This window comes from Lonchura striata, chromosome Z, assembly GCF_046129695.1.
Source record: "Lonchura striata isolate bLonStr1 chromosome Z, bLonStr1.mat, whole genome shotgun sequence".
NCBI lineage: Eukaryota > Metazoa > Chordata > Aves > Passeriformes > Estrildidae > Lonchura > Lonchura striata.
In genome coordinates this window covers 15,622,737-15,640,426 of record NC_134642.1, presented here as the reverse complement: position 1 = coordinate 15,640,426, position 17,690 = coordinate 15,622,737, and the positions used below count along the sequence as shown (strand labels likewise).

At 38.3% G+C, this 17,690-nt stretch overlaps 1 protein-coding gene across 1 annotated transcript in view; it reads right to left on the bottom strand.

Annotated features, from left to right (window-relative positions):
- The window catches only part of DOCK8 (dedicator of cytokinesis 8), an 87,194-nt gene that overhangs the window by 33,257 nt on the left and 36,247 nt on the right, over positions 1-17,690 (bottom strand). The window contains 8 exon segments of the mRNA XM_077790211.1: positions 1,422-1,597; positions 3,352-3,516; positions 4,462-4,696; positions 5,814-5,909; positions 6,551-6,652; positions 8,199-8,337; positions 9,018-9,088; positions 10,793-10,910. Coding sequence (XP_077646337.1) covers positions 1,422-1,597; positions 3,352-3,516; positions 4,462-4,696; positions 5,814-5,909; positions 6,551-6,652; positions 8,199-8,337; positions 9,018-9,088; positions 10,793-10,910 — 1,102 coding nt within the window.

Here is a 17,690-nt window from a genome sequence, read left to right as displayed (position 1 = left end):
CAGGGTGCAAAGGCACTGCCATCGCCTGCCCAGTGGCAGCACTGCAGCTATACTTTGGAAGATACCATTCACCCTTAAACCTTTAAAGGTGTAAGTTTATCCCCAGCTCTATGTCGAAAATAAACTAGCCCCTTGAAGTACTTCCTTCCATTAAATGTGATGCCAATTTAAGATGCAGTGAAATGTCAGGAACCAATTGTAAATTTCTATATTTATCAATGTGAAGAAGCTGTAATTTCAAACATGTTAATTCAAGCCCTTGGTTTGCTTTTTTTTTCCCCCTAGGACACATTACATTAGAGTAAAAGTTATAAAAATTCAAATCTATTTGATTAAAAATTTCTATGGGTGGATATATATGCCCATATGAACAAATCAAATAAAATTTGAAAGCCTGTATATCTTACTAGTTCTGATTTAATTAGCTGAAGACCAGTACCTATTCATTTTAGATGGAGAGGCACATGCTCATTCAACAGAGAAAAGATTTCAAAATATTTCTGAAAATAATCTACTTGAGAAGTAATATTTTACATATATTACTCAAAGAAAAGTGAGGAGGGGATACAGTTCAGACCTCATCACATGTATTGCTGTAGAGTTCTGCCAGGGCTGCAACTAGCAACAGGCTGCTTGCACAGGGGAAAAAAATTCTGCTTTTGCCAGAGGCATAGCTTCCCAGTTCCAGCTGAGTGGCAGAATCTAGGTTTTGGTTTCCCCAGACACACAGCCATCCTCCTAAAGCTCTGAGATGGGCTGGGATGCTGTAGATCATTAAGCATCTGCTGCCAATCAGGGAAACAAGATCCTTCCTCTTGGATAAACTGCTCTGTCCTGCAAGCCATTGGTGGTATATGTAGCAGTGGTTGAGAATGCAGAGGAAGCTTGTATTTCACTCTGTGGTTGAATTAATATTTGGAAAGACCCAGGTGCAAATTATGCACATGGCATCTGCACTCTATGCACTGTAGCTGATATAACTGACTACTTACTTTTTTTTTTTTTTTTTTTAATAGGAAACTATATAACACCAAAAAAAAAAAAAAAAAAAAAGAGGAAGAAAGGTCTGTGGCTGCACTGACTCTGCAGCTTGGACCAGACCAGGTCACCAGCTGTGGACAGAACTTAAAATCTGGAATAACAGGAGAGTGAGACAAGTCAAAAAAAAAGCAAAAAAAAGCCTCTGTGAAATGTCTAAGCCACAAACAAGAGATAGAGTTCCCGCCTCTTGCTCTCCACTGAATCAGAATTTAGCAATGGGATTTAACATATATTTATGCCAAATCAGATAAACAGAATATACTGCTGGTGATACATACAGTTCATTTATAAGGAGCAAATCCAACCCTCTAAGACAAAATCTAGATTATTAGGCTTTGCACCATACCATTCTTCATATATTTGATTTATTATTATCTTACCTTGGATGACATGACGCTTTTGACCTCCTCATCAGCAGCAGCTTGTGCAACAGTGATGTCAGGATTGCTGCAGCTTATCACTCTGCTCTGCAGGAGTTTATTTCCAACAGACACTGCAGACGTGCGTCCAAAGGTGTAATAACGAGATTCTGTCGAAACAGCACTGCTGCCTCCACCTGCCACAGTGAGATGTTTGAATTAAGACTGAAGGACATACATATGAGACAAACATCAGGTTCAAGCTGGTTTTGCTCAGTGGTGTTGTACTGTCAGCATTTTGAAAAGAATAAAGCTCCTGAAAACCCCACTACCAACTGCTGCATTAACAATCTACACAGACATTGAGAGAGAAGTTACAGATATTGTCCCAGTCAACTGCTAACAGGGTCATTACACAAGCAATACCAAAAGATTAATAGATGCTACCTAAGTAGCACCACTATTATAATATCTCTTTCTTTCCATCAGTTCTTTTAAATTTGCTGTAGATTAAGACAATATTCGCAGGTCTAAACACAAAATACCACCTTCAACACATGATTTAATGCCATGTTTGAAGTATCCAAGGAAGTGGGGAGAACCGCCAGCAGGAATTTCACTAAATGATATCTGGTTTTCAGTTTTACCACAGAACTTATTTCTACAGGACAAAGAATTCCCAAGTGTTTGTGAGCTCACAGATTTTTGCATATCCCAACATCAGTCTAAATGTACCTCAAGGGGGATTTAAATTAATATTCAAAAGAGAAAAAAAGCTTTAGCTCCCACAGCACGGCTGCTCGTGGTAAACCATTGAACATATACCAATTAATCAAATGAATCCTATAGGCTTTAGGATAATGATTGCAACAGAATAATAGAATGGTCGAGACTGGAAGGGCCCATTGACGGCCATCTAGTCCAACCTCTCTGCCCAAAGCAGGGTCACCTTGAGTCAGCTGCCTGGGACTACAACCAGATGGCTTTCTACTATCTCCAAGGTGAGAGGTTCAGGCAACCTCTCTGGCCAACCTGTACCAGTACTCAGCCACCCTCAGAGGAAGTGTTTCCTCATGTTCTCTCTGTTTCAGTCAGTGTGTGCCCATTGTCTCTGATCTTGTCACTGGGTGCCACTGGAAACAACCAGGCTGTCTTCTTTGCACTCTCCCTTCAGCTCTTTTTGTACACTGAAGATCCTCCCTGAAGTTTGTTTTCTCCAGGCTGAAGAGCCCAGCTCTCTCAGCCTTTCTTTACTGAAGAGATGTTCCAGACCCTTTTGTCATTTTTATGGCCCTTGGCCCATTTTTGACCAACGTGTTCATGTCTCTCTTGTACTGGGGAGCTCAGAGATGGACACAGTGCTCCAGGTATGGTCTCACCAGGGCTAGGAAAAGGAGAGAGATCACCTGACTAAACCTATTGGTCATACAATATTTTATCCTCTAATGACATCCTTAATGCAAAGGAGACATTGGGTGAGCTTGGCCCTACACCACTTGGCAGTAGGTTACTTTGCACGGAAAGTAATTTATTCATGTACAGGTCAATAAAATTGGCATTTAAGGCCATTTTAACTTACGAAAAAAACTCTTCTAGAAAATGTTTCAGGCAAGTTTAGGCAATTTCTCTTGAATTCATCTTCATGAATCTGCAATATTGCTTGTAGCTGTGGAAACCTCTCACCTCAGCCCTTCATCTTAAATTAATAACTGAGGGCTGTAGATTAAGAGGGCAAATCTATTTTGCTCTTTGCAGTGCTGATATTCATGATCTTACTCTGAGAAAATGGTATATCAGAACAGTGGAGTGCTTAAATGGTATGCAGTCTGGGTCTGAGAAGTTGTGTTTGCTATCTTAAAGGTCAGTACCTTAAATCCTTCTCTCGAAAGTGTCATGCTTCACCGCATGTATCAATAAAAAAATACTTCTGCAACCCTTGCACCAACAATACCTGGTTTGACCACTTCTCTTTGTGGGTCTGGCAGACGAAATACATAGTACACATAAGATGCCAGGAGACAGTTCCTTCCATGCTGGTCCTTGCTCAGCTCTTTGCTGTTGTGGAGACTATTCACTATTGCAACCACTGACTCAAAGGCAAACTGTGAGAAGTTGGCTGTGAAACAAAGGCAAGAACTAGAGTTAGCACTGAAGTGTATAATATAATTAAATGAGAGCATTCTTCGTATCAACAACTAATCTTGCAAGGTTCAATTCAGTCCTTAACAAATTCAGTTTTAGACAGCAATTGCTATGCCTGAGCAGACCCAAAGTCTACATAGGCTCATAAACACTCTTTAGCAGACCCACTGACTTTCACTCAAATCACTGGTATTCTGTCACTTTATGCTACATAAAAGCAGACTGTAACTGTTAATTACATTTCTAGCAGCCTTCACATATTTCCTATAAATTATCTTCTTGCAGAATACTAAAACTCATTACTCTCCAGTTGACAAACAAATACAAACTAGCAGGCTTTAGCACAAATATTGTAGTGAATGACAGATGTTCATTATCTGAACGAGATAGGAAATTACCTACACCACTGTATGCAAATATGCCATTCTTCCAGACTTAAATATGTTATGGGCAACTGGCATCTCAGTAAAACAAAAATCAGTGTTCACTATTATATTCTCTGGTTTTGTGCTCACTCAACTCTGTCTAAAGATCTTTGGGCAGAGGATATGATGCAGACAGCAGTGTCAGTTGTAGGATAATTATTTTGCTGGTGTTTTACTTGCAAAACAACTCAATTCCAAACAAAGCTGAACCACAACCCACTTTCTGACCTATATTTTCAGCTAAGTAAATTACTACAGTTTAATGTACCTTCCAACCAGAGACTAAGAGTCTTAAATGCAGGGGGAAAGAGAAAATGAAGCAACTCTGTTAAGCCTGATTAAATTGTGCAGTGAGACTCTATCTTGACCAGCACAACTCTTTCTGAAGTGTGCTACCCTAAATACTAAATCCAAGCCTGACTATTTCAGCAACCATTTCTCCCACATATCTAGGTTGCTTGCAAAGTATTTGAAGGCCATGAACCAGTAAATACCTGTCTGGCCAGCTATGACCATAGGTTGTACAGCCAGCTGGAAAAGTTTATCTAGTACCAAATGCAAAAATAGGACAAGAGGTTCAAGGCGTGAAGAATTCAAACAGATAATGCTGAGTTTCAATTCATGCTCCAGTGAAGCCTCTGTAATCTTCTGATCCATCACTCGAAAGGGGAATGTCACTTGGCTTTCCAGAGAATGGCACAAAGTGAAGAACTTCTCCAGATGGTTATCCTGCAAATACAGTGCACTCACAGTTAACAAAGTTGACATATTTCAGGCTACCACTAGCTAAGAAAAGCCTGATCATACTACCTCATGGGATGAAAGGAAAGATTTTTGCCCTTCTGGCTTTCAGTAGTTTCTGCTCTGAGTGATCAACTTATAAAGCAGCTGTCACAGTGCTTTGTTTGCTCCTATCCATCTGGTTCAAATTCAGACTGTGGTGCGATCAGCTTGAAGGCAGGAAAGTTATTGCCCTCCCTAAACTGATCACTTCATTTAATGAAAATAGTTTTCCTTCTATTTGATAAAACTCTGTCACATTATAGTCCATCTGCCACTCACACCTGAGTGCCTACAAGTTATGTGCCATATGAGTATGCCCCACTTGTATTTAAAAAACATGCTGCAAAGGGGTGATGGACCTGCTTCAGGTCCATCAGGGCCTTCAGATGTTAGGACATATTTACTAGGCTTAACTAGAATGGGATAAGGGATAAGAGCCACCGAAAAGCAGCAGAAACAAAACAAAGCTGATCTGCCTCAAACCAGCATCTCAGTAAGATGGGCAAAGATCCAATTTCCTATGGCATTTAAATGATGGGAATCATTGAGGTCTCACCCAGCACTAAGCTTGTGTCCCCAGAGCACATGGCATCGACAGGTGAGCTGCTTAACACACACTGGTGGTATATAACATGTCAATGGAGGTGGGGAGGTGCTTTGGACAGTTCAGTGCACTAGTTCATTTGGCTAGTTCAGTGGACATGCTGTCTGAACTAGCCTTGAAGAACAGAAGATGCAGACTGCAGAAACTGGGACTGTGCTCTGCCAGCACCTTTCAATCACATCCTGAGCAGACCCCTGCAGAGCTGAGAGGACACCAGGCTCCCTATTGCTCCATGTGACTCGCTGCCAGGAGTGGTCTTTGGTTCACTTCCACCAATAGATTTAATTTCACCAAAGGATTTCATTCATGGAGGATATCAGGTTATTTTCATAGCTCCTAAATTTTTTATAAACTGTGTGGGCTGAAACACTTCTGTTTCATAAACTTGCTAAATTGGCCTGTAAATCTGAATTTTTTAAAAAATGAAACTACAGCTGTATGTTACTTCTGACGCATTACCTGGGTGTGAACAGATGACACAGCTTGAACGTCAACAATGAAAACGCCCTTGTGTCCTTCAACCCACTTTATAGGGGGTGTCTGAGATGGAATTTTCTGTGATGGAAAGAAAAATATGGGAATCATCTTCCTTTTAATGCTCAAACAGAAAGTCTGTTTACATGAGGGTCTATAGGTTATTCCCACTATTCACTTCATTTTAGACATCCTAATTCAGTGCCACACAGAGGATGACAGCTAAGAATCTCCTTGTTCTCACAGTCTCTTGGACAGAAGCTGATGCACTGAGCAGGGATATTTAGAGAATTTCAGCTGGATGTCTAGCACAGACCATGTAAGTATGCATCTTCTCATGGAATACTGTTAAAGCTAAAATTTCCTGGTCAAAGCATTGCCAAAGGCATTCCGTGGTGATGTTGTGCAGTTTAAACTCCCGGACAAGTTTCCTACATGCCATGTTTTCTGAGAAGGCATGGTTTTCTGCTCCAGTAATACCACCTGATTCCATTTCTCCTCCCCCTCCCACAAAGTCACAGAAAAAATAGTACTGTTAAAAAATAGTATAATGATATAAAATATTAATACCAATGACAATAATAACAACAACACTTTTCCTCAGACTTTCCCCTTCTAAAGAACAAAAAAGAGGCACTGCCTGCCAGCAGACAGCAATGTTAGTTTCTAAAACACTTATGTTGTTCTCCTACATACTATCTTTTAATAATTTTGTTTGTTACCTCAGGAGAGTGAATTGAGTAGTGTAAAGGCAGTTTATCCAATGCAACAGGAAGACTATAATGTCCAGTTTGAAGACGATCATTTAATAGAATTGGCAGCCACTGAAACAAATGAAGAGAAAACACAGCTATATTCCTAATGATAAATGGTTAGACCTATTTATTTAATTTGTTAGATACAGTCAACAAAACAACAAATGAGATATTGACCCAAGCTTTTCTGCTCTAACCCATTCAACAGTAATTTCTTTGTATTTTAAATTCAAAGATAGCTGATAGCTACTGTAGAAAAATGTAAAAGACTGCTTTACAAACCATCTCTTTTGAAGAAAACAAATACAAACCTTCTCATGTGTGTCACACATTTTTCTAATAAATCCTATCAGAAGGATTTAGTGGAACCCACATTTTGATTTAAAAACTCATGTATCTCGAATACATTGATTCTTGGTATTGAAATGAATTGACAGCTAAAGTTTTTCTGGGCTTAAATTGAACATCTTCCTTATGATCACCATGCCAGACTGATTTGTCATATCCCTCCACTAATATTTGGACACATTTAATTTTTTATTCAAGTCTGAAAGAGCCTGGGCATTTGAATATCACAGGGCAGTTACATTTTGAATTTAGGTGAACAAAAACTTGAAAATTAAATCTTCACCTATGCCAAATCTTGGTTCTGAACTAATTTATTTCTTAACAATCCCTCTAACACTGCTGGGACTATAACTGTCCATAAAAAAAACAAAAACAAAAACAAAACCAAAATTAAACCTTTGCAAGGATTTGTGGTTGTGTACTGTGGTTTAAAAACTCCAAAAGCCAACAAAGAAACAAACAAGCAAACAATCAAAAATACAGAAATACAATGGCCTCCCAAATTTCATAGCAAGAAAGCATGGAAAGTCCTTGTCTGGCTCCACATTTCAATTGCTGACCAAAGCTCTAGGACATTTTCAAATCTGAAGCATCATCGTCTTCAGTTTTCTTTTTATATTTAAATCTCTCAATTTAAAAATACTGTTTGATAAAAAAAAAGGTCAGAGAGACTATGCTACAACATGTATTTCTTAACCTAAGACAATCTAGTCTCAACATGAAGATAAAGAAGGCAAAAGAATTACATTTTAGCTTTTGGAGTCTTTCTGGTTTTTAAATTTTTTATGTGGATAAAAGACAATTTAGAACAGAAATGAAGTGCCGTGTAAAACCTAAAGGAAAATATTACATTAGCTGTTACCTCATGTATGAACGTGGTAACAGTAATAATTGTAATTATGTATGGTTTAGGTTATTTTTTTTTCAATAAATAGAATCTAACAGAATGAGATTATGTGTTATAAAGCATTGCTGTTGCAAATATTTAGGCACATATTTCAGTTGATTCAAGTGAATTCATTAAGTACAAAGACAGTTAACACAGTAAAATTATAGGATGAGGATGTAACACAACTCTGGTGGCACCTCGTTTCCATGAATTCACACTAAGATCCTCCGCTGATTTTGATGTATTGCCACAACCAGAAAGGAATAAATTACAAAATTCTTGATAAGCAGAGAGTCTGCATTGGATACACATAGACACGCACATATACACGCCCACACACCCATACACCCCCACTCTTATGTGTCACATGGAACTTACTGAATACCCTAGGAGGGTTTCAACAGATGCTCCTTGCTTTGGTTGGCAGCTGATGTGGTAGAATGTGAACAGTAGATGGTGCTTCTCTGTGAGTTTTGCTGGCAGCTTAATTTTGACTTCTTCATAAAAGTCAGGAGATCTGTTAAAAAAAAAATGCCAAGCATGTTCTCAATGTAAATGTAAGACTGAGACAGAGACAAATTTGCCAGTTGGCTTTTAGATGCTATGGTTATACAACCAGATAACTCCTGAAAACAGAGTTGAATTTAACAAAATATACATATATATACACACATATTTTTATGAACTTTAAATATTTTTATGCAGTAAGAATGTGGATGTTATATTTATGAACAACCTACAGCTTTGAATCAAAAGAAAACAATATCAGCTGGGCAGATTCAGCTTCCAAGTATCTCTAGGTTTCAATCTCTGTTTTGGATTTTTGCATAAGTATTCTGCAAGTCCTAAATCCCAAGTTCTCATTTATGAGAATGAGAATGTCCCTACAACTCTTTTGGATCAATGAATTTACTGAAGTGAATGATTTTAAAAGTTGCACTGTTTCCTGTTCCTGTTAATCTTCATAGTAAAAATATTCTCAACTACTAAAAAGCTTTGAACAAGAAAAGCAAAGGTCTCTTCTACAACAGCCACTTATGCAAATGAAAGTAGCAATCCAAATTAGATATGACAAATTGCACAAAATATAAATGCTTAAAATAGCATTCATTGATGAGCTATGTAGTGTAACAATTACGTAGAGAGATCATAATGAATACTTCTCAAGTCGTGTGAATAGATAGTAACAACACTTACTTATTATGATATGTGATAGCCGTGTATATTTCTTGGACAAATTCTGGACCTGAAGATTTCCCAAAAATTACCTATATTAAGAAGAATAGAAAATCAGGACTACAGCATTTATTTGTAATCATCTTGTCTAAATTTTAAGACAATCGCTAAAGATTTAAAATTACTCCTCAATTTTATCTTAGCTTGTTGGCATAAATGTCTTATTACCAAGCACCTTTCCCACACTCCATTCAGGGTAAAACACCAGGAAAATGGAGCAGAGTTATTTCTAAGGCACTGACTACTTCACATTTATGACTTTCTTTACTCATAAACTAAAAGCGTAGGAATCATAGGAAAAAGGTTATGGTAAGCCATTTACATGTTGTTACACTGTCTTTATCTAAGAGCTAAAAAGTTAAATAAAATGTATTTTTAGGAGTTTTGTTTTCCAGTTATAACCTGCTCATTCAAGGTGAGATGCATCTCACCTTACCTTAGAGGTCCAAAGTACCTTTAAAATCAATGAAGAAAAATAGGCATTTCTGGTGCCAAATTTGCTTTCCTGAGACACATGTCTATGGTAAGGCCTTGAAACCAAATAATTTATAGGGAGCCCTGGGACATGAGCTTAGACAAGAATCTCTGCACTGTGCAAGTCGTTATATATGTATTGAGAGGAAGGTCACTTACAGTGGAGAGAGAAGATGAACTGTGTCTGTACTAACTATTTGTCAAAACCTAATCATAGCACAGGTAGAATTTAAGGAAATCAAAAATGCAGTATTGTGTAAAAGAAGGTGTTACATTCACAGGGCATAGCTCTAACTCTGGAAGAAATGTAGCTTGGGAAACACTGTTGATGATCTGTTTTCAGGTCCACAGGTTATGTGGAACAAAGCTGTGAAGTATATACTAAACAATGTCAGCACACTGATAAAGGCTGTTTGAGTGATAGTCCTTGGTCCAACAGATTGTTGGACTAAAATTTCCTCAAAGTAATATTTCCACTCACTGTTTTCCTTCTCCAACACATAAAATCACAGAAGATTTTTATCTCAATTAATTCTCAAGTAGCCAAAAACAATGTCTTGAAAATAGAAAAAGAAATTCGAGCTGAAGCAGGCATCTGGGTTAGAACACTTCAAACAGAACCTCTGAATCTTGGTGAAGTTGAATAGGGGACCTTACAGTGAGAGATGCTGAATAACCTGAACCTAGATAGGACTGTCTGCTCTGCTAGTAGCATACACATATGCCCTAATACACAGTGTGTTTCAAACATGGAAATCAAATCTCCACCTATGCAGCATGATCGTGCATCCATTTATACTCAGGCATAATGAGCATATGGGATGAAGATCCCAACTTTTACCTTCCAGTGTAATACCTGAGCACTTGTGTAAACATAGTGCATGCAGAGGAGTTACCCTGCAAAATAGACTGTATCATTCTTAAAAGGTCTCTGAATTCCTCTGTGAATTTTACATTTAGAACTTCCAGCATTATACTGATGTAATACTATGTTATTCTTCTGAAAACAGGGTAGGAAGATTTAGTGAGAGAGAGCAACCTGCTTCTGGTTGCACTAGAATCACAAGTATTTTTTGCTGTGGATAAGGAGTATAGCCCTGCTTTAGGATGAGAATGAAAGTTTCTCAAGCTTTCTGTGGTAGGCTTCCTAAGGTCCCACTGGAAACTGTGTTGATGGGAAATAAATAATGACTTCTCTTGTCAGAGGTTTCTCAGGAATGCATGTAAACAAAAGCCTGCTAAGAAATCTCAGCATTTATTACCGGCATTGCACAGGATGGGTCTTCACCACACATAAATTGGATCTTGATGGTAATATTCCTTGCAGAAGCCAGTCTGTTAGCAAAATTCAGCCTCTGAGGGTAAACATAGAGGAGATTTCTGGAAGAAAGATAAGGAAGAACTAGTAAATGGCAAGCATTCCTGCTTGAAAATTAAGCACACAAATTAGTGTCTTGCCCATTCCTCTCCCTGTCCTTCAATTCCACCTACATAGTGAAAGATCTGTCAGAACTCAGTTTCAGAAGTCCACACATAAAAGAAAATTGCATGGTGTGATACATAGAACGTCCTATGTTTAAGGTTTCACCTACACTAAGCTGTGTTCTGTTACAAACATTATCTTTGCTCGATGTAATGAAAAGCAGGAATCTCTCAAAAAAGCAGTTCCTTTTTCAGGTGTGAATAATCAGATATTGGAAGGAGAAAATAATTACTCATAGGTGATAAAAACAAGGAAATCAACAACTAAAGTTCATACATTCATAGCTTATAGCAAAAAAGAAGGCATCTATTTCTAAGTTATACAAACCAAAAAGCAGTATCAATGAACCTGAGTAAATACAAATAAGAAAATTTGAAAAAATATTTCTATAAGCTACCTCTTATTAGTATTGAACATGAATAATGCTTTGAAATATAGTCTTCTGACATATAATTATATGTCAGACATATAAATATATGGTCTTCTGACATATAATTCCAATAGAAGAGTAAAAATATTAATAGAAAAATTTTTCTCTGGTGAAGTTTATGGATCTGAGATTTCAGGTAGATCTGGATTATGCACAGGTTCTGTAATCATGATTATGTCTATTTACTGTCTTGTTTTCCCAGTCTGCTATAGGATTCTCACTGCTTGTCCTCTGAGTGTAAGGAATAAGAAAAGTGTTGGAGGAAGCATGCTGGCTTTCAGTGAAAAGCAATGAGGATTATTCATGAACTTTCAAGATTTCTTTTCATCTGTGTCAGTCAGAAGCTGCACAGAGAATTGTACTGTCCTTATCACAGATATCTCCTCAGTACCGCCGTCAGCTGAAAAAGTCAAGCAACCTTGGAGAATATTGCCAGTAAGTCAGACCATCTTCCATTTACTATATCCCAAGACCAGGAAAACTGTGGTTTCTTCTTCTGATTTCCATGTGTCTCAACATGACAGTACCATTCAATTACTGAGTTCAAGCTACTCTTTCCAACCAACATAGCACACAGCATTATTCCTTAGTAAAAAAAAATTGCTTTTAATTTGCCTTTCCCTTCATTCAGAATGGTACTTTTGCCTATCACACTAGTGCACTCTTTTCCTTACTACATTATGTGCAAGTTTTGCTTCGCCAAATTCTCTCCCAGATGATGTTAAGGAAAGCTAAGTGAAAGAGCGAAATATATTGGTAACCTCTACTGAATTATACCTGGTGGACTGACATATTAAATGAAGGATATAATCAATACTACATCTACCAGAAGTGAAGAAATACATGTAGGGAAGGCTGAATAATACAGCCATTGCTTCATTAATCTGCAGCCTAGGACAAGATGTCACAAATCTATGTAATGTACCTGGGCACTGGATTTTACTTTTAGAAGTGACTTGAGATGAAAGATATGTAAAAACACAGAGACCTCTCTGCTGAACACGACCAAGGAAGCATTATTCCAACAAGTACTGGACTGAAAAGCTAAAGCTTGTGCCATTTCTGTCAAAGTAGTTTTAGGGATCTTGCTTACATGTGTATTAAGCCCATCAGCATGGAGGAAGAACAGAGGCAAATGCTGACTCTGGATATCCTGCAGAGGTGAAAATGATGGCTGACATCCAAAGCAGGAAAGTGAGACGATAATCAATAGATGTTCCCTCACACAGGTAAGAACTGTAAACCCACTGCTGACCCCTGCCTTAGTACTACTGCCTGCACTCCATCCATGCACTCCAAAAGCCTGAAGAGAAGCAAAGACAAGGAGCATTTTTACATGGCAGTTAGCAGGGAGATTGGGGCAGCAAATATTGCTGTCTTTTAAGTAATAGAACAAGTAGGATGCCCATAAGGGCTCCAGAAGGCAGTGCATCTTCCCCAAGGCTCTGGATTGAGCAGAACTATAGCAACATGTCACAGCAAATACTTCTGGTCAGTGTGATCAAATTTCTCCCCTCACTCTCCCTTCAGAAAGTGCAGGACTCTAGCTCCAGATACAGCCAGATATGCTTGAAAAACAAAAGAGCTATTCAAGGGACAGTGTGAGTCTACAAAAGCCATGGCAGTGTCACTTAGACTGAGAATAAAATCCCAAAGGCCAGCAGAGACCTGGTTGAGGCACAGATGCCAACAGCTTCTGTGGGTCAGAGAATGACCCAGAAGAGTGGTAAGAGACTATTTCAGAATCAGTTACATGCTGGGAAAGCTAAGGGTCCCCTTAACCTGGCACAGGACACCACATGGCAATTCTCATACAAATTTCTTTCTTGCATTTTCATGGGGCTTAGCAGTGATTTAATCACTTCCCATGGGCAAAGCAACACAGACCTATTCTCTGCCAAAATAAAATCTATTCAGAGTTTCAAGTCTGTGACCATTCTTATTTAGTGCTTGTAAATATTGCTTGTGCATATGTGCAAAAAAAAAAATCCTTTTCTTTGCTAGATTACACCTCATATGAGATCTCAACAAATGCATCTCAAACTTTTTATGAATATTAGGTATCTTCACTGATGACTGTGATGAGAATTCCATACAGAGCAAAACTCATCATATGTGCAAGCAGCCCCTGCTGAATATTCTGTAGGTGAGGAGTGATGTTAACACTGACATTTAAAATTTATGGTACGAGACACAAAAGCTGATGTACCCATTAGTTACAATTTTCAATATTTGTTGATTCTTTCACAATTTTTGTGAGTAGTCTTCAGCAAAAAACAAGGTTAAAAATTAAAAAGCGTATCACAAATGCTTAACTAAACATGCAAACCCATTCTAGTCAGTCATTGTCTAGGAAAATAAGCACAGTGACAGAACTTCAAGAAGAGGATGTGTATGAGTCATAAATTCCATACTTTAGGATGAGTAATTTGGAAAATAGTTTGAATTAGTTTTTTCATGTTGCTAAAATTTTGAATCATCTGAAGAGTTGGTGAACAGATGTAAAACTAGACCAAAGGACCCTTAGAAGACTCACATGTAGTAAACATGCTCTCTCTGGACTCCACAGGCAGAGAGGCAGAGAGGAGTAAATAATGCTGTGAGAGCAATAACAGGACTGAGACACTGTCATTCATCAATAACCTTTCCTCACCACAAACCTGTCAAGGATGGGGTAGGACAATTACCACCAAAGCATAGGCCTCCAGCTCACACTGCAGACTGAGAAGTTTGTTCACACTGCAAGTATGAGAACATTGCTAAGTGGTTTGAAATTAAATGAAACAAAACCACAAAGAAAAGTTTTTTTTTCCCTTCCTTCAAAAATCCCCTAAGCGTTAGGTACTACCCCTATCACAAGCAGGACTTCCTGTGCCTGGTTAAGCTGAGTTACTGCAGAAGTGATGTGACAAATCCCTCTTCCTCAGCACCAACATTTCATAGTGGCAGTAAACAACATAATTTTCATTAATACTTAATGAGAAAATAAGATGACAAACAAACTTTAAATTATATGATTTTTCCTATTAAAAATAGAGGAGTATGAAAGAAATAAATCTTGGAATGTTTTGACAATTTCAGGGAAATATTTTTATTAAAGAAATGTAAGTACACAACAAAAAGAAGTGCTCAATTTCACAGTGCACAAAGAAAGTGGGCTGGCTGATCTCTCTAGCATAAATCAGAAATAGCATCATTTAAAATAATGGCATTACACCAGTAAAAAAAAAAAGGCTTGCAAGACCTGAGTTCAAAGACTATAACAGAGGCTCCATTTTTCCTTTCACAAAGGAAAAAGCTATTAAAAAAAAGCAAAAGAACCCCAACCAACCAACTAAACAAAAAAATCAAAACCAAAAAAAACCCAAACAAACCAAAAACAAAACACCAAAACAAACCAAAAAACCCAACAATTCATTCCTTTGAAATGTCTTTGACACCCTCTCCCCCACAGTGTCTGGGGACTTATGTACTTAAAGCATTTATGGTTTGCAGACATATTTCCGAAAATTAGAAAATACTAAATCACCTTTAAGGCCCTAGCAAGCCATGACTCACATCTATGACTAAATGCTATAAAATTACTTAAGTAAGACAGGATGATTCTACTTTTCAGATTGGAAGAAAGGAAATAAGATAACATCAAACACTTTGTATTTGGCTCTATTAAAAATTTAGAGTTACTCCTCATGGGTTAGTTTAATCTCTGACTCAAAATGGTATTCACTGTGTGGAAAACCAAGCAACGAAAATTGCATGGCAGTTAAATTAAGCAAAGGGTCTTCAGGGTTCCATGGAGGGATCTGCACAGGCTGGATCATGGCCAAGGCCAGTGGTGTGAGGTACAACAAGGCCAGTGCTGGTCCTGCCCCTGGGTCACAGCAGCCCCAGGCAGTGCCACAGGCTGGGGCAGAGTGGCTGCAGAGCTGCCCACAGGAAAAGGCCCTGGGGGTGCTGGTGACAGCAGCTGAGCATGAGCCAGCAGTGCCCAGGTGGCCAAGAGGGACAATGGCATCCTGGGCTGTGCCAGCAACAGAGTGGCCAGCAGGAGCAGGGCAGGGATTGTCCCCTGTACTCAGAGCTGGTGAGGCTGCACCTTAAATCTTATGTGCATTTCTGAACCACTCATTCCAAGAAGGATAGAGAAGTGTTGTAATGTGTCCAGAGAAGGGCAACAGAGCTGGGGAAGGGTCTGGAGCACAAGTCCTGTGACAAGCAGCTGAGATAGCTGGGAGCATATAACCTGGAGAAAAGGAGGATCAGAGGGCTTTAAATTGGATATTAAGATATATTTCTTCACCAAAAGGGCTGTCAAGCATTGGCAGGCTATCCTGTGAAGTCACAGGTAGATGTGCTGCTTAAGGGACACAGTTTAGTGGTGGACCTGGCAGTGCCAGGTTATAGTTGGACTTGATGTTCATTGGCCTACATCACCTATGCATTTCAGCCTTGTCATTACCATTGATTCACTAATCAATGTAAAGATTAATGAAGGCAACTATTCTTTGTTGCCATCATTATTACAAATTAGGGTGAACAAATCCTACTTTGTCTTTTTTCTATGACTTTTACTTAGTGTGAAAATCAAAATGGAGATTTAAAAGCAAAGGTTAAGCATGTGAGGTGTGAACTCTTGCTGAGAGAGTGTGACTGTTGAGCAATAGCAAGCATTTCCTCTAATGTGGATGTATGTATTCAGTACAGACACCCTGGCAACGGAAGGTGTGCAGACATCAAATTTGCTTTAGGAGAAGCACAAATTAATTTTCAGCATTGTGGCTTTGCTATTCATTATGTCTGGCTGTAGAAGTATTCATTATGACATTCATTATGCTTGGCTGCTGATGAGAACTAAAGGGAGAATATTCTGTGCAGACTCAGCTGTTGTTACAGCTCAGAAACACAGTAGTTACTAATGGTTAAAAAGCAGACCTTTAGACACTGTGAGACTGCACATTGGAATTGACACTTACTGGGATCAGACAACGGGTAGAAAAGTTAAAATTCTATCTTATTTTTTTCATTAAACTAAAAAAAGGCATATTTGCTCACATTAATTTACATTTCTACTTTCAATTCTATAAAAACTACTTTCCCTATAGAAAAGTCTGCATTAAAGTTCTACCATCATCCAATTCTATCTTTGATACACAGAGAAGAAGTACCATAACTCTCTGCATTTTAGTGTACCGGTGCTGTGAGCTGCCCTCGGGAGATTGAATACCACTGAATTGTGGCAGAGCCCAGGAGTAACTCTTCCAAAACTTCTAATGAGGCTATAGCCAAACTGGCTTACTTATTTCCTGCTGATACCACACTGCAAGTTGTTACTGTAAGATAAGATCTGCCACTTTTTTTGCTTTCATTTAAAGCTGAGACACAAATCTAGGTGCCACCAACAGCCAAACAGATCTCTAGTTTACTGTGAAGGTGTGAATCATCTCCACAGAATATTTTAGTTTGCCATGGTGCAGTTTTGAGTTGTACAGAACCACAAATCTTGTCCTTGTTTCCTCCTGGGTTGGGTCAAGTGAGCAGCTAATTTCCACCACAAGAAATGAGTAAGCTTTACATCGCTTTATTCTGTGCCTTCATTCTGTGATTCCTTGTTGGTAGTCACATTTTTGCCACTAATACAACATAATATCTAGCCACTGTTTTAAGGATCAGAAATCCCCCTTAGAATAGCACAATCTATTTTTTTGTTAGAAGCTCCCTTGTCTTGACAAACACAATGGTCTGATGAAAGTCATTATTTCAAGACATTTCTGTATCTATAATACTGAAATTTGCCCCATCAGAATTACTGTTAGCTATTACTGTAACACCACTCACTAGCAATGAAATACTGCACAAACATCCTGAAACATGTTCTTCTGCTGTTAAATTCCTATAGGACACTCAGGTGTTCCAGATTATTAAGAAATAAATTATTGGAATTTCTCACTTGCACACTACTGAGTTCTGAGATAACCTTGAAACAATCATAACAGAACAGATTTAAAGAAATTAAATTACAGAGCATAGAGTGCTCATTCATAGTTAAAAAGTTCATAGTGCAACACATTATTTCCTCAGACACTCAGATGACTCCAATTAACAATAGAAACAACTCAGCATAAAAATTTACCAGAAGTGTTAAAAATGATAATAAGATCTACTGGGAAAAAAAAAAAAAAAAGCTCCAAACCAAACAAACACAAAGGAGAATAGATAGATAGATGATAGATAGATAGATAGATAGATA